General features: G+C 32.4%; 4 protein-coding genes across 4 annotated transcripts in view; 2 read left to right on the forward strand and 2 right to left on the reverse strand.

The window, feature by feature from the left end:
• Window positions 1–2,586: 2,586 nt before the first annotated feature.
• Window positions 2,587–5,775, forward strand: LOC148575705 (uncharacterized). Its single transcript, XM_088503267.1, has 3 exons — window positions 2,587–3,013; window positions 3,725–4,440; window positions 4,522–5,775. The coding sequence occupies exon 3, from the start codon at window positions 4,720–4,722 to the stop codon at window positions 5,578–5,580; it is 861 nt and encodes a 286-aa protein (XP_088359393.1). The 5' UTR covers window positions 2,587–3,013; window positions 3,725–4,440; window positions 4,522–4,719; the 3' UTR covers window positions 5,581–5,775.
• Window positions 5,762–8,988, reverse strand: LOC148575706 (uncharacterized). The gene is made up of 2 exons (XM_088503268.1): window positions 7,990–8,988; window positions 5,762–7,651 (listed from the first exon to the last, which is right to left on the reverse strand). The coding sequence occupies exons 1-2, from the start codon at window positions 8,600–8,602 to the stop codon at window positions 7,464–7,466; spliced, it is 801 nt and encodes a 266-aa protein (XP_088359394.1). The 5' UTR covers window positions 8,603–8,988; the 3' UTR covers window positions 5,762–7,463.
• Window positions 6,096–7,157, reverse strand: LOC148575707 (uncharacterized). Its single transcript, XM_088502509.1, has one exon. It carries the CDS (start codon window positions 7,155–7,157, stop codon window positions 6,096–6,098), a length of 1,062 nt encoding a protein of 353 aa, XP_088358635.1.
• Window positions 8,989–11,883: 2,895 nt separating the features above from the next.
• Window positions 11,884–23,310, forward strand: part of LOC107646183 (naringenin 8-dimethylallyltransferase 2, chloroplastic-like) — a 29,277-nt gene continuing 17,850 nt past the window's right edge. The window contains exons 1-6 of the mRNA XM_088502510.1: window positions 11,884–11,962; window positions 12,072–12,310; window positions 13,103–13,186; window positions 14,783–14,857; window positions 16,191–16,274; window positions 19,715–19,804. Coding sequence (XP_088358636.1) covers window positions 11,884–11,962; window positions 12,072–12,310; window positions 13,103–13,186; window positions 14,783–14,857; window positions 16,191–16,274; window positions 19,715–19,804 — 651 coding nt within the window. The remainder of the gene's footprint in view (window positions 11,963–12,071; window positions 12,311–13,102; window positions 13,187–14,782; window positions 14,858–16,190; window positions 16,275–19,714; window positions 19,805–23,310) is intronic.

Here is a 23,310-nt window from a genome sequence, read left to right on the forward strand (position 1 = left end):
TACAGAAAAAATTTGTGGTTGTATTGATGATTGAATTTGGAAGAGTGAGAGTAGAGAATAGGGTTGAAAAATAGGAAGAGAATTTAGTGAAAAAAAATTAGGATTAGGGTTTAAAAAAGAGAAAGGGACCACATTGCAAGTAAAAAAGTTTTGTTTGCCACGTCAGTTAGCCGTTGATATGCCAGCGTGGCAAGAATCAGTCCACCTCAGCTTTTCGATGTCCATTGATGGTCAAAAACTGCCAGAAGGACTACTCTAAGAAGAAGAAGAAGAAGAAGAAGAAGTAGAGAAGAGAGGTTTGCATTACCACATTCGGGACGTCATGCACGGCTGCAGGTGGCGGAAGGTGATGCGTCGTTGACGGCGGACGACCCGCGGTTGTAGCTGGTGGAAGAGGATGTGCGATTGCTGATGATGGGAGGTGATGCAGCGTTGTTTCTTTTTTTAACTATAAATGAGAGTGAAAGTGAGATTAGGATTACTCTTAATTTAGGGTTGTTTTTTCTTGTTGGGCTTCTTTTGCAGTCCATAAACTAATTGGTTACTTAGTGAGATTGTTTTTTAACATACCGAGAGAATTTTCGCACCAATCACTGCTATATATTAAGCTTCTGTAGTTGATAATACTACAATAACTTGTAATTTAAATAACTAGTTTACTACATCTCCTGCCACATCACCTATAGTGGTCTTTATTTCTTTTGTCAAGGTTACCTGCTTGCATAATCTGAGTCAACATATCATTTGATGGTAAATTCAGATATTCTAAAATATAATGCAATATCAAAGGTTCTTTTGATATATTTCAAGATCCTCTTCACAGCATTCTAATGCTCTTTTCATAGATTTGCCAACTTGCTGACCATTTTGACTTATTAAGAGATATTTGGTATGATGCAAATCATGACGTACATAAGGCTTTCGATTGTAGATGCATATAGTAATCGAGACAATTCTAACATCCCTTCTTCATTGCTAGGACAGATATAAGAGGATAATTTAAAATTGACCAAAAGTGGGATAGATATTGACTTATATTCTTACATGTCGAAACACCGCAATACATTCCTCAAGTTATTTTCTTGCGATAGCCAAATCTTCCTATCTTTTCTCTCTCAATAAATCTACATCCCTAAAATATTATTTGTTGATATCAAATCCTTCATATCAAATTCTTTAGCCAACTGAGTCTTTAATTCTTGGACTCTGTTAGGGCCTATTACCAACGTACAACAGCAGAATGATGAAATCATTATTATTAGAATTCTTGTAATAAATATAATGGTATGACTGAAATCTATTGTAATCAAAGATAATAATGGAGGAATCAAATCTCTCGTACTAACATCCTACAAGATTTGGTTAACCTGTATTCTAATTTTCTTTTTTTTTTAGATTTTTCAAGACTTTCTAGTTAGAGCATATATATCTCTTCTTTAAATTTACCGTAAAAAATAACAGTTTTTATATCTAATTACTTTACAAGTAAATCACATATAACACATATGGCATTATGGCAAGAACTATTCCAATTTTAGAAATTCCTACTACTAAAAAAAATATTTCATTAAAATTAATACCTTCTTTTTAGAAAAAAATCCTTTCACCACCAATCTTGCACGATAAAATTCTATTTGTTTATGACTATTTTTTTGCAGACCCATTTGTGCTACCAACGACTTTCCTTCCATCTGGGAATGGAAACATCTTTCCTTGTCTTGTTTTTGCGTGGTACTTCTATTTTTCTTTACATGGTGGTGGTCATCCATAAAAGAAGAATATGAATTTTTTACGGCCTCTTAAAATATTGATGGTTCTCCATTTTCGCTAACAAAATAAAATAATATACAGTATGGCATGTCATGACATAATCAATATGTCACAATAGTCTTCTTATTTCGCATGTTCTATAAATTTTAATTGGTTCTTGTTCAATTTGTTCTGATTTTATTTTGGAAGAGTCTTTTTCTCCATTCAAGATACACACAAGTAAAATTATTGACGAAAAATGAACGGAACTGAACTAAAAATTTGGACAATAATAAAAATAGTATACTAAATGATAAAAATTATAATTTTTTAAAATGTATAAAGAAATTTATAATAATACCCTATATATTATAAAAATTACACTCATTAAAAAAATTTCGCATATAAAAAATTTTACTAATATTTCTTTTAATTTTCGCTCCCTGATATTAAAAAAAAAAAAAAAAAAAAAAAAAAAAAAAAAAAGAAAAACTTAACATACTAATGGACATATAAGAACCCTAATTTATATATGTTTGATTGCCGGGGAAATCTTCTTTGTGGCTATACGAAGACATGACCCACGCTAGAAAAGAAGAGTTTAAATTAATTAAAATACCTCCTTGGACCAAAACTTTAACTTTGTATTATCTATCTTGTATAGTTGCATCTGTCTACTTCTTTCTAGCTACTTGCTGCTTTTATTTTTCTTGACCTGTCTTTGTACCACAAATAGCATGATGAGAGAGACTTTGTACCACAAATTTGACCATTTGCCAAATAGCATGATGAGAGATCAGACTTCATTTATGATGATAAACATGTTCAGCAAAATTTGCAGAAATTATTTTTTTATGGTTGTATGGGTGGTGTTTTGGTCGGATATTGGCTAAAGAGGAGAATTCCCGAAGGGTGGAGGTCACCCTCAATACGCCAGGGACGTGGTGACTTAGCCGGAGAGGGACGTGGCTTGCGCCCATTCAACACGCCCAGGGCGTGGTGACTTAGCTGGCGAGGGACGTGGTGTCACGCCAGGGGCGTGGTGAGTCACGACGGGGGGCGTGGTGCCTGGAAGCCCGTGAACGCCTGCGGAGTTCCAATACTGCTGACGCAGCACGCGGGGGGCGTGGTGCAGGCCTACCTGCATGCAGGGGACAGCCCCCCTCCGGGAACCAGCGCAAGTGTCCTCCTCCATGGGCATATATATTCACTCTTCTTCTCCCATGGCTAGGCTTCACACAGAAAGCAGAAAACAAGAGAGAAGGTAAGAAAGAAGTGTATCCGTGTAGGAGAGTGTGAGTGATAGTGATCAGTATTGAAGAGTAATAGTGAGTATTAGTGAGCTAAGTTTATACGGTGAAAGAAAAAAATTTTAGTTTAAGAGTTAAAAAAAAATGGTACGTAATTATTTAGCATCTGAAGAGCATATTATCAACTATTTGGATCATTCCATTTATGTAAATTGGTAGACTTTAATTTTTTTTTCTGTGTTTAAAGTTTATTTATTTTTTATGTATTTATATTTTTTAATGTATATATATTTTGTAATGAGAATATTATTATTGTGTGTATTTTATAAATATTTTATAAATATTTAATAATATTATAATAGTTTTTATAAAATAAACCTTAATACTACTACTCCTTCCTTCGTAATATTTTATAAATATTTTATAAATATTATAATAGTTTTTATATTATGTAATTTTTTAATTATTTTTTTTCTTTAATTTTTGTTGTTATGAATATTAAAAAAAATGTGTTGACTTTTTTAACATAAATATACGTATATTAATAAATAAATATTATAATAAATAAGAAATTTAAATTTTTAATAAATAAATAAATAAATAAATATATAAGCTATGTTGAATATTTTAATAAATAAGATATTAAAATAAATATGTGAATGTTTATTAATATATTTATAAGGATTATTATTTAATTAATGTAACAGATATCTTTGTTGATGCAGCCTAACAGGAATTTGTTGGTGCGTAAACTGGATCTGCGGAATTCGATGGTGGAGAACTACTTACGTGCCACGAGATTCTACCACGTCTCTAGAATTGGAGTCATAGGAGAATTTCACCCCATGTTAGCTACTCTGGTTGAAAGGTGGAGGCCTGAGACCCACACCTTTGTATTGCCGATCGGTGAGGTTACAATGACATTAGAGGATGTCGCTAATATATTCGGCCAACCCATTGATGGAGAGCCTGTCAGTGGATGGACAGATAGTAGTAACGACTTCGTTCAAAGTCAGGGCATAGCGGTATTCGGTCGTGTGCCATTAGTCAGTCAGAATGCGAAGTCCTATATAAAGCTGGGTTGGGTTCGACGTATTAGAGACGCAGAGCTGTTGGACACTGAGGAGTCCATCAGGCGATACGTCAGATGTCAGATCTTCTGTTTGTTAGGATCGACTCTATTCACGGACAAGTCGACCGCATATGCCCATGTGAAATATCTACCATTGCTTCGCGATTTCGAGTGGATCCATACTTATAGTTGGGGGTCAGCATGTCTGGCACATCTTTACAGAGCACTATGTCGTGCATCACGATATGATACAAAGGAGATGGATGGCCTTCTGAATCTGTTGTTTGTTTGGGCATGGGAGCAAATGCCGTGTCTTGCTCCCGTACCGAGACAAACGCTTCCACCGGCTGAGATACCAGTCGCCAGGAGGTAATAAGTCTTATTTTAGTTATGTGTTATATTCATGATGGATGTTTGACATATGATGAGTTATTTAAATGTTTTGACCAGTTGACCAGGGATATTCCAAGGGATATTCCAGTTGACCAGCATTGCATCGTTCTACGCGGAGTGCAGCTTCATGACTGGACAGTTTTGCATGGGCCATGGATAGTGGAGTGGGCCAACAGGCGACACAGCCGACTGCGAGACCTGCACCCCCTTCCGACCTGGGATTTTTTACTGACGACTGAGTACCGGGATTGGTACATGCGCTCCTACGGACATCTGTTGAGATTGACGGTGTACGTTCCTCATCATCTACAGCCACCTGCCCCACAACCACCTCCCCCACAGCCACCTCCCCCTCAGCCACCTCAGCATGTAGTGTTTGAGCCGTTTCATTATTATATACCACAGCCACCGGCCTACAGTCATGGTAGCCATCACACTCAGGGCAGCCACCACTCTCAGCAGTCTCAGTGCAGCCACCACTCTCAGCAGTCCCAGCACAGCCACCACTCTCAGCAGTCCCAGCACAGCCACCACTCTCAACATCATGATCCCATACTTACCATTCCTTCCGGTCATGATTGGTTTGACTTCTCCAGTGACGGACCCGGAGATCAGCAACTACAGCATTGGACTGACGCTGGTTTGGGTGGCTGGTCAGATTTTAGTGGTATCCCTTCACCGTCAGTGCCGGCTGATCCACGTAGGGCATCAGTAGATATGGGATATGGTTTACGGGGTCGTACTTCTGACCACACGTCAGAGAGTGCGTCATGTGATAGTGGTTTTATCCAGCGTCAGCGGACATACGCAGTTGTTGACACGTTCAACCCCGGTCCATCCGCTCCAGCTGAGGCAGGCGGGTCGGCCGCTCCGACAGAGGCAGGCGGGTCGGCCGCTCCGACAGAGGCAGGCGGGTCGGCCGCTCCGACAGAGGCAGGTGGGTTGGCCACTCCTACAGAGGCAGGAGGTTCGGGAGCTCCGGGGGTGGATGACTCAGTTCGAGGTCACCCATATGACCTACGGACGGAGCGAAATCCACCTGATAGGTATACTCCATCGCGGTTAGAGACGGGCATTATGCGTAAGAGACTGCACTGGTTTGTTGGGAAGAAGTGAGCTTTGGTTGTTAACTTAATGTAAACCGTGTTATATGTTTGGTTTGTTAACGTATGTAAATAGTGTTTAATGTTTGTTTTATTTACTTATGTAATCAGTTAATGTTTGTTTTATTAACTTATGTAATCAGTTAATGTTTTATTAAGTGACCATTTTAATATCAATGGATAGACTTCAATTGAAAAATACAAACACGTCCAATTTCAAAAGCATCGACTAACAAAATACAAATTAAAAAATACAAACATGACAATATTAAACTACGAACTAGCACCACTCGGTCCAGCACGCTGAGGACACCTACTCCGACTATGACCCTGAGCACCACAGAGACGGCATATCCGAGGACCACGCATGTCGCGTGAGTCCATTTCATTCAAGTATCGAGTCAGTTTGGGCCTGCCTTTAGACGTTTGCCGCTGCACGGGATTTGTGACCAATGTGGGTCCCTCATAAGCAGGCCATGTATCGGGATCACCTAATGGTGTGAACTCAAACCTATATACTTTATGAACCTACGTCATCTTGTACACATCATGCACATACAACTGCCAATCGAGATGCTGGTTAGCACAGCAAGCAATAACATGGCGACATGGTATTCGTTCAACCTGAAAGTGCCCACAGTCACACGTCCGTCGCGCAAGATCAACAACTAGCACCTTTCCAGTAGTCATTTCGCGCATCTCAAACACCTCATTTCGTCTATCAAAGCGGTGCACAACTATATTCCCAGCCTGTTGCATACTTGCTTCTATCCGCTGTTGCGCAAATGCGGAGTACGTATATCCAGCACGCTTGCATTCGTGAGTCTCGACACTCTTCCGCATAAAAAGTTCATTTAACCTATAATATGTTGCTCGGACCAACGCCAACACAGGTAGATTACGGGCACCCTTCAACATTGAGTTAATGCACTCGACAAGGTTCGTTGTCATATGGCCCCATCGATGTCCCTCGTCGAATGCCAATACCCAATGTCTGAGTCCAATGGCATCGCACCACCTAGCATATGCCTCGCCTCGCTCTTCCAACCTCTTATAGTTGATATTGTACTCCTCCACCGTTCTTGAATACCCTATGTTGACAACAAGCTTTTGCAAGTGAGGGACTTTGAATGCCCTTAAGAAGTTACTGCCGATGTGTCTTATACAAAACATCCACCATGCTCTTGGAGGTTGCCATTCACCACCGGAACGATTTACTACTGCCCGTATTGACTCATGTCGGTCTGAGATCATATCCACGCCATCTTTTCTAACAACATACATTCGCAGATTCCTGAGAAAGAAGTGCCACGCATCAGCTGTCTCTCCTTCCACCAAGGCAAAGGCGATAGGCACAATGTTCTGGTTCCCATCTTGTGCAACAGCGACTAGAAGTGTACCTTTGTATTTTCCGTATATGTGTGTGCCGTCAACCTGAACCAGGGGCTTGCAATGCCTGAATGCCCTAATGCATGGATTGAAACTCCAAAATACACGATGAAGTATTTTTACACCTTGTGCCTCCTCATTCCCGTTGTACAATGGTCGTGTTTCTATTTGGACAACTGAACCAGGCATCTTCTGCACCATGACCGAGAGCCACCATGGCAAGGCTTGGTAAGAATCCTCCCAACCACCGAAAACATTGGCTATGGACTTCTGCTTTGCCAACGAAGCCTTTCGGTAACTAATGGTATAGTTGAACCTTGACTGGACTTCCGCAATTATAGATTTCACCTTGATGGACGGGTCCGTCTCGACCAATGGCCTTATAGCATCAGCAACTGTATCTGAGTCCAACTTGGAATGATCTTGTGAAATCGTTCCGACCGTGCACGTGTGCCTACCGTTGTATCTTCGTATCTCCCAACAACCTTTTCTCCGTATCAAGCTAGCTCAGATAAGCCAGTCACATCCACGCCCGTACATCTTGCATTTTGTATAGAACGTCTGTGGCTCAGACTCATACACCTCATAGTCAACTCCTTTAGCAATAGTGAAACTTCTAATTGCTGCGACGATCGACTTTCTAGAACTGTATTTCATTCCAATCCGTAACTCCCCGTCCTCAGCATCGGCAATGCCTATGTCAACAAAATTAAAAAATAGTAAAAAAATTTAAAGTTAAAATTTAAAATACATATCTTTACTAACATTTTAAGAATATTCAGCTATTTTAATTTTCAACGGTTCGGTTAGACCGGTTTACCGAGTTTGACCGGTTTTCATCGGTTCATTTTCGGTTTCACCGATTCATACTGGTTCGTTTCCTTATTTGGTTTAATTAACGGACCGGACCGGTTTAATGTTTGGTTCATCGGTTTTTCGATCGAACCGGCCGGTCCGGTCCGATTAAGACAACTGTTTATTACTCAAACGAACGTATAAACTAACAAAAGATTATTATTTAGTCACCACGTACCTATGTTTGTATATTCCGGAAACTCGGGGGAATGCATGGCCTCGAGATCCAACTCACGCATAAAAGGTGGAACGTCCATCGGTTGACTGCTCGGCGGACCCACCACTACATTCTCTGCTGCTGCCTTAACTCCCACATTACCATCCTCATCTTCGTCGCCGGCCTCATAAGTGGCTTCGAAGTCATCTTCGCTGTTACTATTCATTCCTTGGTACACTACATCTCTATCATCATGTATATCTATATCATTCTGAACCGCCACTGCCTCTACAGTTTCAAAATCAACGTACACCTCAATCTGTGGGTGTCGCATCTGAGTCTGCCGGTGAATTTGAAACATCTTCTGTATACTCGCTTCATCAGTGATCGGCATGGCATCAAACTGTATTAGACCACCAAAAACCACAACCGGATTCCGGTACAGAATTCTGCTCACTCTCATTAACGTACCATTATCCATGCTTTGACAGAGGCTGTTCTGCAGCTCCATTAACGTCATCGTGCATGGAACCACAAACGAAAACGGATTCTGGGACACAAACCTCACTCTCTCATGAGTATTACGTACTATCTCACCGTTGCGATACACCACCAAATTTGCGGTGCCCTCCATTACACCAACAACAGCCTCAAAGAATCCTCACAACACACTCAAATCTCACTCAATATGGAAAACACTCTCGAGCTCTACCTTATATAGAGCAGTGCTGCCTGCCTCAACCAATCACGCTTTGACACGTGTCAGAACACCCCTGCGTGCTGAGTCATCACGCCCCCCACGTGTTGCATACTTGGACCAATCACTCTTCGCCACATCAGCACGCCCCCCACGTGCTGACTCGTCACGCCCCCTCGTGCTGCACCTCCTGGCCAACCAAACTCTGCCACATCAGCACGCCCCCTGTGTGCTGCTTAGGTGGCTCAACCACAGCATGCCACCTAGCCTCCACGCCCCTCACGTGTTGAAGGCACCACACCACCTGCGTGTTACCCCTTCATCTGACACGTCCATCTATTTGTAATACACACAGTTGCTCCATTTTCACTCAATACACCAAAATGCTTTCCATATTTAAATTAATGAGCCGCAAATTTGCTTTTTAGAGACAAAATATTCTTGTAGCTCATATACAAATTTTTTTTTTTAAAATACGTATCACTTTTAAATTTTTCAGTTAAGCAATTAATTACATAAGTCTCAAAAAAAATTTTAAATTAAATAAATCTCATTCATAATCTATCTAAAGACATTTGAAACTAATTACAAATAGACGAAGAAACAAGTAATAAAAAATACTTTATAATATAGATGAATGTATATATTTTATCATATTTGTTACACATTCAAGTAATATTGTCATCTAAGTCTAACCAAGTATATCTAACATTAACAAAAATTACTCTCATTAAAAAGAACGTGATTACACGCACTACGTTATTGTCATCGTCTTCTTCTTCTTCTTCTTTATGTTTCTCCTCCTCCTTCTCTCCTACTCCTGCTCCTTCTCCTTTTCATTCTCCTTTTTCGCGTGTTTTCTCCTTATTGTCATTCTTTTGTTACTGCTGTTATTGCTGTAATTGCAGTAGAAGGTGAGAAAAAAGAGTTTTGAATTGTTTAGGACAACGAATCCAAATACACCTTAATTCACTCAGAAATGAACCGAATTTATATAATTATTGCGACACAATAACTCAGAAATGAACCGAAATTACATAACAATTGCGACACAATTAACTCAGAAATGAATCGAAATTACATAATGATTGCGACACAATTAACTTAGAAAGAAAGAGAAGAAGAGAACAATGGTAAATAATCTGCAGGTTTGAGAAGCAATAGATGTTAAAATAAAAGATTTCCAACATGAACTTAGAGATTTTTGCATGTGGATTTCAAGTTCAACTGAGAAAAATTTAACTACAATAGATAAAAAGATTTTTTTTTAAAAAAAAAAAGGCCTTTTAGAGAAAAGGAGTATATTCATGGTATCTTATATTAAATTCATAATTCATATCAGAACTGTTTGGGAGATTTCATTTTCTGGGTTATGAAGGTTGGTGAAATACTTTTTTTTCCTGTCTTTGTAGAATACTTGAAAAATATTCAGTGTATTCATTATTTCTTGTTATGTCTTTTTCTATTTAATTTTACTGGTTTTCTAAGGTATTGTCCAAGAGCTAAACTCAAATTTAACACATAAACTTAGAAATTGTGTTAAATTTGAGTAAATCAAGAAGAATTTTGAGAAAATAAAATAAGAAGAAAAAGATGAAGAAGAAAAAGAAGAAGAGGAGAAACAGTTTTGAATTGTGCAAGACAACGAGTCCAAATGCACGTTAATTCACTCAGAAATGAACCAAAATTATATAATGATTGCAACACAATTAACTCAGAGATAAACCGAAATTACATAATGGATTGCGACACAATTAACTTAGATGAACTGAAATTACGTAACAATTGCGACACAATTAACTCAGAAATGAACCGAAATTTACCATAGTAATTGCGACACATAAACTCAGTTCAAAAACAAGCACACAAATTTAAACAAGACTGAATCATGAACAAAAACAAATCCAAAATCAATTTTGGATCAGACATTGTCATTAATATGTTTCTTCTTCTTTTTTGTTTGATATTTTCTTCTCTTTTTCTTGGTTTTATTCCTCTCAAGAGAGTAAATCAAAAGAAATTTTGAGAAAATGAAAAAAGAATTGAAGGTGAAGATGAAGAAGAAAAAGATGAAAAAGAAGAAGAAGAATCAGTAGAAGATGAGGAGAAAGAGTTTTGAATTGTGCAGGACAACGAGTCCAAATGCACCTTAATTCACTTAGAAATGAACCGAAATTACATAATGGGTTGCGATGCAGTTAACTCAGAAATGCACCAAAATTACATAACAATTGCGACACAATTAACTCAGTTCGAAAACAATCACAGAAATAAGACTGAATTATGAACAAAAACACATCGAAAATCAATTTTGGATCAGACAACATCATCAACATGGCAAAAATTCAACAATAACATACAATAACAAAGACAATGATATGTATAAGAAGAAGAATAACAATGATGACGATGGAGGAGGAGGAGAAGAAAAAGGGAGGGAAAAAAGAAACTCAATTGAGAAAAAAGAAAGAATGAAGTGGTGGTGTTGCTGGTGATGACGATAACGAAAGAGAAGTTACGGCAGGCACATGAATTTAAAATATTTGGTTGGATTTAGTTAGGATTATGACTTGGATGTAGAATTTTATTGATATTTTATATGATACATAAACCCAAAATTAACTAAGTATAATCTCAAAGGACTAGATTCGATTCATAAAAACATTGATTATTATAATCAAAATAAAAGACAATTCACATTGAATAATACTAGAAAATCAAAATAAAAGACAATTCACATTGAATAATACTAGAAAATCAAAATTATAGTAGCTAATTTTAACTAATACTATATATGATAGGTTGTTAAATAAACTCATTATAAAATCTATTAAAAATAATTTTTGTTGAGTTTGAATATTAAATGTTTCTTTTAATTAAATTTTAAAGATTTTTTTTTATGATTTGAACCTCTGGAACACTAACCTGGCAGAGACTACAAATTTTAAAGATTCTTATTTTTAATCATTTTAATTTTTTTTTAAGTTAAATATTAGCTGCAATATTGATTATGCAAACTTAGCTTTCTCATTCACATTATTATTATTATTATTATTGTTATTATTATTATTATTATTATTATTATTATTATATATATATATATATATATATATATATATATATATATATATATATATATATATATATATATATATATCATGACACACAGCATTCATGTCTTAATTGATTGCAAGTGATCCAAAATTTGTTGATTCCGAATGGCTTCCACTTCCGGGCTTGTTCTTGGCTCATTATCGTTTCCACCTTCTACTCGATCATCTCTTTCCATCACAACTGGTACAATTTTTCTCTTTTCTAACAGTTATCAATTTTATATAAAAACAACTGCATGATAGTCTTAGTTACATGCATAATATAAAATTGGGTTGGTGGGTTGGTTGTTTAGGTTCAATTGCAAGAAGAGCTTTATGGCACAAGAAGAGAAAACTCCAATCCTTGGAGCATAACTGGAACCATTCTTACAAATTCATTCATGGAGGATCCACACCTCATAAACCCAAGACACGAAATTTTCTTATGAAAGCAACTTCTGAACCGTTTGATACACAAACCATTTGGAAGTCTACCAAAGATATCTTGCATACTGTCCAAAAGTTTACTATATCTTATTATTTAATTACTGTGGTTAGTTCACAATCAACCTTCAAAGCTACTAGGGGTGTACATAAAATAATCAAATTGTGGTTAATCGGTTAAAAAATCATAACTACATTTTGGTTAACAAATTTAATAAAATAATTTTAAAAATTATATTCATATTATTAAAAAGTGGTTAATCAAAATCAAATTTTAAAAACCGGTTTTTAATCAATTAATCAAAACCAAAATCAAATTCTTTGTAACTCTTGTGTTTAAATTGGTTAACCAATTTTTTTTATAAAAACCGATTTTTAATCGGTTAAAAACCAATTTTTTATTTTATTTTTTGAAAAATTCAATTTTTTAATGTAAAAATTGGTTTTTTTAAAATCGGTTATTTTTTAAAATTAATTTTTTTTATAACCGGTTAATAACCAAGTTTATCGTATAAAATTAATTTGATTAATTAACTAAATTATATTTTTGGCTAACCCAAAAACAATACAGATTTAATTTTTAGATTAATCAAACCATGTGCTGTCCTAAAAATTACTACACACTTGTTAATATATATTAATTATTACTGTCCAAGATTAAAATAGTTGAGTGAGTTCTGTGTTTAAAAATATTAAATCCACAAATCAACTCACATATTATGGATTGATGATTTTTGAAAATCAACCAACCCCATAATTTTTTAATTGGATTGGGAAAAATATCCAAGAATTTGTGAGTTAACCGAAACTAATAGACACCCCAACTTCCTCTAAAAAAATACAGAAACAAGAAATATTTTTATGTCTTCTGGATAAACTAACTTTATTTATGTCCGGTCAGTTAATGAGCATATCTTCGACATCACTCCTTGCAGTGGAAAATTTATCAGACATATCTCCAAAGTTTTTTGTTGGTTTATTCAAGGTGAGCTTCATCCTTCTATATTCACAATTCTTTACAAATTAGATATATATATATATATAAGACATTAAAAATAAAATATAAAAAATAAAAATATAAAATTTTATGTTCTTATATTCTATTTGATAATAAATTAAAATAAATTATAAAAATTTAATTTATTTTTATTTTTTCATTTAAAAAATTTAAAAAAATAATATAATATAAAATATAATTATAAAAAATTAACAAAAATAATAAAAAAATAAAAAATAAAATATATTTTTTATTAATAATTTTATATCTTTTTTATTAAAATAAATATAAAATATATTATATTTTTATATTTTTATATTTCTCTCTCAATGTTTCGTCCCTACAAACAACCATAACCTTACGTACATTAGCAAGAAAAAATCTCCTATCACTTGATCCTTCCTATAGCATAAATAATATCATCTTGCAACGAGAAATAATTTATTGGTTTTTTTATTAATTCGCCACTCTTTTGCAAACTTATTATTAAATTGTTATATTTTTAAACTATTTATTTATATGCTATATTGTTTCTCATATGTTGACATTTCTTTTTTATATCCTATAGAGAATATGTTAAACGAAAAAGCATTTTTAACTCAGAAAATAGTACAATTAACTAATGTTTTGGTGCATGTTGAGTTAAGGACGCTTTTTCGTTTGGCGTCTTTTACATGAGATTAAAAAAACGATTAGGTTATATGTACATCAAAACTAACTATCAAAATCAGTCATTAATATAAAATATATATTAAAATATAATATATATTAAAAATAAATTAAATCACACATATATTTATACGTAAATATATTAATAATTAATTTTAGTGATTAATTTTAATGTATGAATACCAAATCAAAATAATGGCATATAAATAAATAATTTAAAAATATGGTATTTTAATAATAAATTTGCAAAAAAATAATATATCGGTAAAACGATTCACAATTGATTATCATATTTGGGTGTCTAAAATAGTATATCAAATGTTTTAAATTTTATATTACGGTCACTAGCTTATATATATATATATGAAATATATATATATCAAATGATTTTAAATTCACATGAAAGTTTTTTATTAATAAATATATCTTTATAAAATTTTTGTCATTCTTTTAAAATATAGTAATTGAACAATTACTATTTTATAATGCATATAGAGTAATAATTGGAAGTCTTGATGCATTTTTATAATTATCTTCTTAATATTTAAATCAGCAAAACCCAACCATATATGCTATTTTTTCAAATCATAAAAAAATATAAAAGAAATTCAAGAATTTTTTTATAATTAAGAGAATAATTAAGAAAATAAATTATGATTCTCAATTTTTTTTTTAGTATTTTTACCTAGGATACAATATTTTTATTGGAATGCTTCTACGAGTCTTGATTGGAGATTGATTGGAGATGTTGAAAACAATCCCAAAATAATGATATGTATTATTTTGTAATATTTCCTAACTTTCTTTCTTTCTTTTCGGTGATCCTAGAAGATGAAAGGTATTTTTTTTTCTCTTAGAAGATATGATTATTAATTATAACTTCAGAAGTGTGTTATTAACCTTATCTTTTCTCAGTTTATCATAGCTATGATCTTCATGCATTGGTATACAGTTGGCATAAATCAATTAGCTGATCTTCAAATAGATAAGGTATGGATTTCTTGGCCTTGTGAAATTTTAGATTTCACAAAGTTTGTTTTAATAGAAATATTTTGTTCGCCAATGAATTCATCACGAAAGTGTGATATTCAAATATGTAGGTGTATAAGTGTTATGAGATTGTTTTATTATAAGTTTTCGAGTCGTAAATTTTATTATAGTTTTAACTGATTTAATAGTTGATTTTTTATATACAGATAATATGATTAAAATTTTGTTAATTTTTTAATTAAATTCTTCCTTGTCAATGAGTTATAATTCAAATAGTATAATCTCTTCATACTCACTTAAGAGGTCACATGTTCGAGTCTTCCTATCTTTAATAAAAAAAAAGGGTAAAGTACTAAATTGGTCCCCTATGTTTGGGCGTAATTCTGTTTTGATCCTTAAGATTTAAAGTGTCCTATTTGAATCCAAAAATGTTTCATTTAGCATCAATTTAGTCCTACAGTGAGGTCAAAGTTAAATAATTAACAAAATATCCTACATAACAACAGTATAAGAACAAAATCGATAATCTGGAGAACATGTACAAGCTCCAGAGGTACAAAATCAACTGTTGATGTATCAATACATTTATTTATTATTTTTCTTATAATATAAATAAAATATTTTCTATAGAACTAAAGAGAATGATAAATAAATGTATTGATACATCAACGGTTGATTTTGTGCCTCTGAAGCTTGTATTTGTTTCCAGATTATCGATTTTGTTCTTGTACTGTTGTTATGCAGGACATTCCGTTAATTATTTAAGTTTGACCTGACTGTGGGACTAAATTGATGCTAAATGAAACTTTTTTGGATTCAAATAGAACACTTTAAACTTTAAGGATTAAAACAAAATTACGCCCAAACATAGGGGATCAATTTAGTACTTTACCCAAAAAAAAATTAAACTCCTCCTTTCTAGTTCTTCAAAATTCAAAGATATTCATTTTATTCTAATTTAACTTACATTTTTTATTTCTAATATATTGTTGTAATACCATTTATATTCATAGATTTAATTCCAATACCTTGTTTTAGTAAAGAAAAATTTTTAAAATTATATAAAATAAAATATTATTTTAATTCTCAACCTTTGAGTTAAATCTTAATTTAATCCCTAACGTTACAAACATCTTATTTTAAATCCAAAAACTTTCAATGCTTTATCTTTTCCTTCTGTTGACAACTTTTAAAGTTTAAACACATAAGTGAACATATATGTGTCACACTATTTTTACATACACATTTTAGCTTATTAGTTACTTTAATTTGTTTATGATACTTTTCTATATTAATGTTATATGTTTTATTATTATTATTATTATCATCGTAGATTAACAAGCCATATCGTCCTTTGGCATCTGGAAAGATTTCCTACAAAGCTGGAGTCATTATCACTATATCAAGTTTATTTATGGTACAATTGAGTTATTACTTTTAGCAGCACATCCATGATTATCATCTCTTCTAAATTAAATTTCAATTTCATTAGAATGTGACAATATAATTTCTATTTCTTTTTTAGTTCCATATGCAATTGACAAATTATTTGTTACATGGTTATATTATATATATACTAAAATTAGCTATTAGTATAAAATATATATTAAAAATAAATTAAAATAAATATATATTTATACACAAATATATTAGTAACTTATTTTAGTATACAAATAATATTTTATTTGTTACAGCACCTTTAAAGTATTAGTCCTTATATTAGCTAGTTGTTTCTCTCATTTTTTTTTAAACATTTGTTTCTTTGTATAATGGTAGTTTTTTTTTTTTTTTAATTAGGAAAGGGGGTCTAAGGTCTAAACAGACCTATTCTTTATAATTTATAATTTTGTTTTTTAAATAAAGTTTAGATCAACAACAAATTAATTTTTATCCTATTAAATTAAAAGATACTGTAAATAACAATAAAAAAAAAAAAAGTAATCTTCTTCATTTCCGTTAAGACCAACTGTAGGATCATCACATTAATTGTCCTTGCATTGCCTCTTATTTTTGTTAAGTCTGCTATCGGGATTTGTCATAGTAATAGTAATATAATTAATCTTAACTCAACACATTCAAATCTAATAAAATTTACAATATTTTTAATTTGGCAAAAATATCTGCATTCTAATTTTAAGGTAGTATATACAACAACCAATTTGTAAATATAAAGACTACTAAAACAATTTTGTGGACGAAGGGCCAATATTTTTTGTTATTTTTATATCATTAGAATTTAGGATTTAAAATTTTAGTTTTTAGATTTAGAATTTAAATTTCAAAATTTAGTTTTTAGTATTTATTAGAGGTGAAAAAATATTAATAAAAAGGGCAGTGCTATGGTGCGGAAAAGGTTTTTTTTCAGCAGGTGCTGAAGAGACGTGGTGAAAGCTGAATTTTACGCGTGTTAAGTTGATTGTCTTATGCCCAGACATATTCTGTGAAAGAGCAGAGATGCGACAGAAATGGTCTAATATATAGAAGTCATTATGTTAAATTAGTTGAAAAATTAATGTAGTGATTAGTTGTTGAACTTTTTTGGAGTTGTCCAATAAATTTTTGGAAACGTTAATGGTTGGGTTGGGTTCTAAAGGTAGCCATAACTAGTCCATTTAATAATAATAATAATAATAATAATAATAATAATAATAATAATAATAATAATAATAATAATAATAATAACAGAAGCAAGTGGAAGGGTAATATTAATTGATGCGCCTGAGAGAAAGATATAGGGGTTTTATCAAATTATTAATAATTTCGACTTCTAAAATTCATTCTGTTGCATTTGTTTATTTCAAATTCTGTATTTTTACACTAATAAATATTAGGCTTATTTTTCATTGCTTTTATGTATTTATAAAACTTTTTAAAATAAAAATAAAAATATTTTCATAAAATCAAATTAATTTACAAATTCTAAATCTTTAAAATTCTAAATTCTCAAGAATATATACTAAATATTTGTCAATCTTAAATTAATATTCATTAATTTTAAATTTATAAACTAATTTAAAAAAAATATATACCTCACTAAATTTTAAACACTAAACTAAAAATCCTACACCTTTAACCTTTAAATCCTAACTTTTAAATACTAAACTTTCGAAAACATATCCTAAACCCAAATCCCAAAATATCCCAATCTTAATCTAATCCTAAAATATAACTCTAAATTACAAACTCTAAACACTCAATCCAAAATAAAAAATAATACTAAATAAATAACCCTTAAACCTTAGTAGTCCTTTTGTTTAACTTGTTTATTTAGAATTACTTATTTTAAAATATATCATGCAACGTTAATTACTAATAATTTTAAATTTAAGAATTTTAAATTAAATTTTTTTCAAATTTTTATTAATTTCAAATAAAATTCATTCTACTAGTTTTGTTTATTTCAATTTTTATAATTTTACACACCCTCCTAAATTATTTCTTCCTGGATTATTTTTTTTCTTTAAGTTCAAATTCGGTTTATTTAGTTTATGAGCTCAATTTCATACTTAAATTCAGTTCACCAGCTCACGAGTTCAGCTTATCAAGTTTAGAATGAAAGTGTAATAACCTAAAAGCCTTTAATTAAATAAATGAGTTGTTTTTTGTAGCAAAGGAAGAAGAAATTTTGATATGCTAGGATTTACATAGTATATTTTAGATTTTTGAATTTACAATATAGGGTATACAATTTAGGTTGGGAATGTTAGTTGTGTAGGGTTTAGTAATTAGGTGCATTAGGATTTACAGTTTAAATTTGAGGGTTTACGGTTAAATTATTAAAGTTTTAGGATTTAAATTTAAAGGTTTATGGTTAAATTATTAAGGTTTTAGGATTCGTGGTGAGAATTTAGTGTTTATGGCGTATGATTTAAAATAAAGGATAAAGGATTGTTTACAAAATTATAATTTTCGTTTTAATAACAAATGAGATGGAAAAAAATTTTCAGCAATATTAAAATTTAGTATCATAAATATTTTTGAATTAATTTAAAAAATAGAAACCCTAATATTTATTGATAAAAAAGCTTAAAAATTATTATTATTAAAATTTATAATGGATGAAGTCGGAATAGGACTTTATCACACTTTTGGAAAATAAAAACCCTAATACTTTTGAATTAATTTGAAAAATAAAAACCCTAATATTTATTAATAAAAAAAATCTTAAAAATTATTGTTAAAATTTATAATGGATGAGTTAGTTGGAATAAAATTTATCACATTTTTAGAAAAATAATTATTTATGTTCACACAATATAAACGTATGTCTAAATGAACGTTCAGTCAAATTTATATTAAACTGATCACTCGACCAATTTAAATTGGTTTTTTATTATTATTATTATTATTATTATTATTATTATTATTATTATTATTATTATTATTATTATTATTATTTGAACTTTAAGTTTCTGATGGCCTAAAAATCTATTTACTAAATAATACAAAAATTTGCAATCAGTCCCACTATTACACCAAAAAGCGTCAATAGATAGAAAAAATTCCAACAAGATAATTATCACCATTAACCGAAAATTAATCTAATGTCGTTAAGTTATTTTTTAAAGACAAATTCTGCAAAATCTACTTTACCGCAGAATTTGTTTATGCATGTCCAATCAACATTAACACGTGTAGAGTCCATCCTTCACCACGTCTCTTCAGTACCTGCGGAAAAAAAAACTCTTCCACACCATAGCACTGCCCTAATAAAAATAATAAATTTTATTGATGATATAGCATTATTTATTTTGTGATATGAGAAACAAGAGATATTTAAAGATAATTATTGTTGTTAACAAATATATAGAAAATGTCACTTATCCTTTATATATGTTTTCCCCTTTGTTTCTTCAGAGTTTTGGACTTGGGTGGATAACAAAATCAAAGCCATTACTGTGGTGTCTCATTATATATTTTGTGGCAAACACAAGTTATTCAATTAATGTAAGTTTATTATATTGATCTAAATAAAATTTTGTTTTTAATTATTATTAAATTTATTCTCACATGACAACAAGACTATACATAGCTATACATATTGTTGAAGGTGCTATGTAAACGTTTGACATGTACTAATAATGATTTTTCTTCTTATAATGGGTGATGATACGGTTAGGGATGTCAACGGGGTAGGACGGGGACGGAGGATGTCTCTTTGCTCTTCATCCTTGCTTTCAAATTTGCTCTTCATTCCTATCTCTGTTATGGGAGAATATTGCTCTCTATTCCTATTTTTCGCAAAGTCCTAGCTATCTTTCTAATAGTTCTGACTAATTATTAATTTTTATAAGAATAGAGCTGAAAGTATTTATTCTATACAAAAATAGCAAAATTTTATATAAAAAATCTAAACGATAAGATGGTGACTTCTTTCAAAATGACGTAGTGGGGATGCCACAACGAGTCAGAGCACAGAGCAGTAGACGAGGTGAGGGACGTGACAGCAGAGAGGAGAATGGTCACGACGACAGATTTGTGAAAAGGAATGCCACGAATATAGAGAACGACGCGGTGAGGGTGATAGAACGGTGAGACGAGAGAGTGTCGAAGGGGTGGTTGCAGAGAGGTTGAATGGAGTATGGACGACTAAAAAATATATATGAGAAATAAACTATTAATGACAATTAAGTAAATTTATGAATTTCGGGGATTAGTAGGGACAGGACAGGGATCCCTGCTCAAGTCTCCATGTCTGCCTAAGAAAAATTTTGTCCCGCGTCTCCATCTCTACGGAAAAAATTTCCCACATTCGAGATAGTTTCCACAGAAATTCTCGCATCTTGAGGAATTTTGCTATCCCTAAATACAGTAATGTCCTTTAAAATAGGTTGAGACATAATTTACAAAAATATGTGATACACTTTTAAATAATTTATAGATACAATCATAATTAATATTTTTATATTCATAAATAGCAAATTGCAATTTTCTGTTTCTATCATCAAAATCATAATTAATGATTTTTATCTCTCTAGAGAGGAAAAGAGAAACCTTCATTATCATGGTCTACAATAAAAATATTCTTTCACAGTAAATTCATTAATTTTAAGTTAATTTATTTGGGTTAGTTTTTAAAATTTTATCAATTTATAATTAAATTTTTATTTTAATAAGGTATTTATACTATTTTAAAATTTGTAATTTAGTCTTTATTAGGAATGGCAACGGATTTTCATCTCCCGTCTCCCGCCCCTGCCACCATAATCTGTCCTCTGTCCTTGCCCCGTTTCCACCATGAGTAACGAGGATTTTGTATCTGTCAAAGACCTAAATATCCGCAAATTTAAAAAAATCAAAAAAAAAAAAAAGAAAAGAATTGAAAAAAAAAAAGATAATCCCAATTATCATTACAAACATAATCTATATAGTTTTCAAAGACTTAAATAGCAACTACCCATAAATATTGTCTCCATTCAAGTACCAAACATATTAAAAAAACAACCAAACATATTCAAATATTAAACATTTGCATCACATTCTAAAAACATAAATCTTAAGCCTTCTTTATATTTATCATGTAATGGTAGTGACTAGTCAATGTATATTTCGATTTGTTTAAATCCTACATGGAAAAGAAGAAAATAATCAAAAATTAAAACAACCTTAGTTCAATTTCAAAACATAACCAAACATTTCAAACATTCAAAATTTTATATTTCAAATATTCAGTTATCCACTACGACAAATCCTCGAAACATAACCAAAAACTTCAAAAATTCAATTCCAATTTCCTTTAGCCATTGTGCATGATTAAAAAAAAGACACATATGTGAGGCACAATCATAAGATAATTGTATGGAATTCAAAAAAAAATAACATAAACACAAGATAATTAACGAAGGAAACAAAAAATATTTCAAGGTAAATGAAAATCATAGATATCATTGAAGCTGACTTATCAAAACGGTCAACTGCGAAGAACGATCTTGCTAGAGGCGGCATTAGAGACCAGACTGCAACAAAACGATTCTGCCTTTGATGATCTTGTTGGATGGTGACACGATGAATACGACAACGCTTCTGACTCTGCCGAAAATAAAGATGGCGATGCTTCTGCCTCTATCACGATGATTTTGCCTCCAGCGACGACGGTTCTCCTCAAGCAATGACGATTCTGCCTTCTGCGGCGATGGTGTCCTCAGGTGCGCGATGGTTCTACCTTCTGCAATGACCTTGAGAGTGAGAGGTGGAAGCAGTGAGAAGAGACGAGGGTGCCGGATGGCAGTGAAAGTGGAGGGTGGTGGCAGAGAGAAGAAAACGGAGAAGGAGAAGGATCTATAGCGACAAAGGTTCTGCCTTCTGCGGTGACCTTGAGAGTGAGAGGTGGAAGCAGTAAGAGGGGACGAGGGTGGCGAATGACGATGAGAGTAGAGGAGGGTGGCAAATGACGATGAGAGGGAGAGAATATGAAAGAAGGAGAGGCAATGATGAGTAATGACGGCACAGAAAATAGAAGGGATAAAGTTAGGGTTTCTCAAACTAATATATATAATAGGAGAATTTTTGTCAATTCCTATATACGGGTATTAAACGGGTCCCCGCGAGGTGGAGACCTCACTCCCCAACCCGCTCCATTTATTTCGCAGGTCTCTGTCTTCACCTCCTGTGGGTGAAAAAATGCCCCAGATTCGTCCTCCAGCAGGTAAATCCACACGAGTACCCATCCCGCTAGAAAAAAATTGCCATGCTTAGCTTGCCATGCAAAAAACGTTACAGTTAACAAAATATACATTTCTAAATTAAAGATACTCACTCGAACTCTATACAAAAGTATATTCTACTCCAAGTTATATTCAAAAGCTTTTTTTTTTCAATAATTAAGTGATTATTAAGCCCAAATTCAAATGAACATGATTCATACAACCTTACAACATAGTCTAATAAGCATAGAACAACACACTCAACATAACCTCATACAAGCCAAAACAAACTACACAGTGCATGCACATAATCTCATACATGATAAATCAACAAATATCAAGAAGAGCACTAACATCTTAAACAACCAATCAAACTATGAGCATCTCTACCAATTTTCCTCATTTATATGTCTTACCTCCATTTGGGTCAATACTAATCTCAAATCAATGTCCATACGGTACTATCAAACATCTCTTTGGCATTGCCATTAGGAATGTCGAATAGCAACCAGTCATAAATTTGGGAGAAAAATCCTAACCAACCCTTGACAATTACTTCGAAAGACAACGAGCCCTTAATAAAAAAAATACCTAATTCGGCCCCTGAGCTTTACTTTTATGGGACCGATTAGTCCATGTGTCAATGTTCTTTTTTTTTTCTTTGCACAGGGGCTAATCGTCAGTTCCATAAAAATAAATTAAAGTTCAGAGACCGGATTGAGTATTTTTTTTGTTTAGGAGCTTCGTAGTCCTTTCGAAGTAATTGTCAGGAGCGGGTTGAGTATTTACTCTAAATTTGGACCAATAGAT

The sequence above is a fragment of the Arachis ipaensis genome, chromosome B1 (genome assembly GCF_059453495.1).
Source record: "Arachis ipaensis isolate K30076 ecotype BB chromosome B1, ASM5945349v1, whole genome shotgun sequence".
Taxonomy (NCBI): Eukaryota; Viridiplantae; Streptophyta; class Magnoliopsida; order Fabales; family Fabaceae; genus Arachis; species Arachis ipaensis.

What these genes read in the sequence shown, in the direction of transcription:
- LOC148575705 (XM_088503267.1), top strand. Translation starts at nt 4,720, where the DNA reads ATGCGCTCCTACGGACATCTGTTGAGATTGACGGTGTACGTTCCTCAT.
- LOC148575707 (XM_088502509.1), bottom strand. Translation starts at nt 7,157, where the DNA reads ATGGTGCAGAAGATGCCTGGTTCAGTTGTCCAAATAGAAACACGACCA.
- LOC148575706 (XM_088503268.1), bottom strand. Translation starts at nt 8,602, where the DNA reads ATGGAGGGCACCGCAAATTTGGTGGTGTATCGCAACGGTGAGATAGTA. An exon ending in TCCGGAATATACAAACATAG is followed by an intron (nt 7,652 to 7,989) that starts GTACGTGGTGAC and finishes TTGTTGACATAG; the next exon opens with GCATTGCCGATGCTGAGGAC.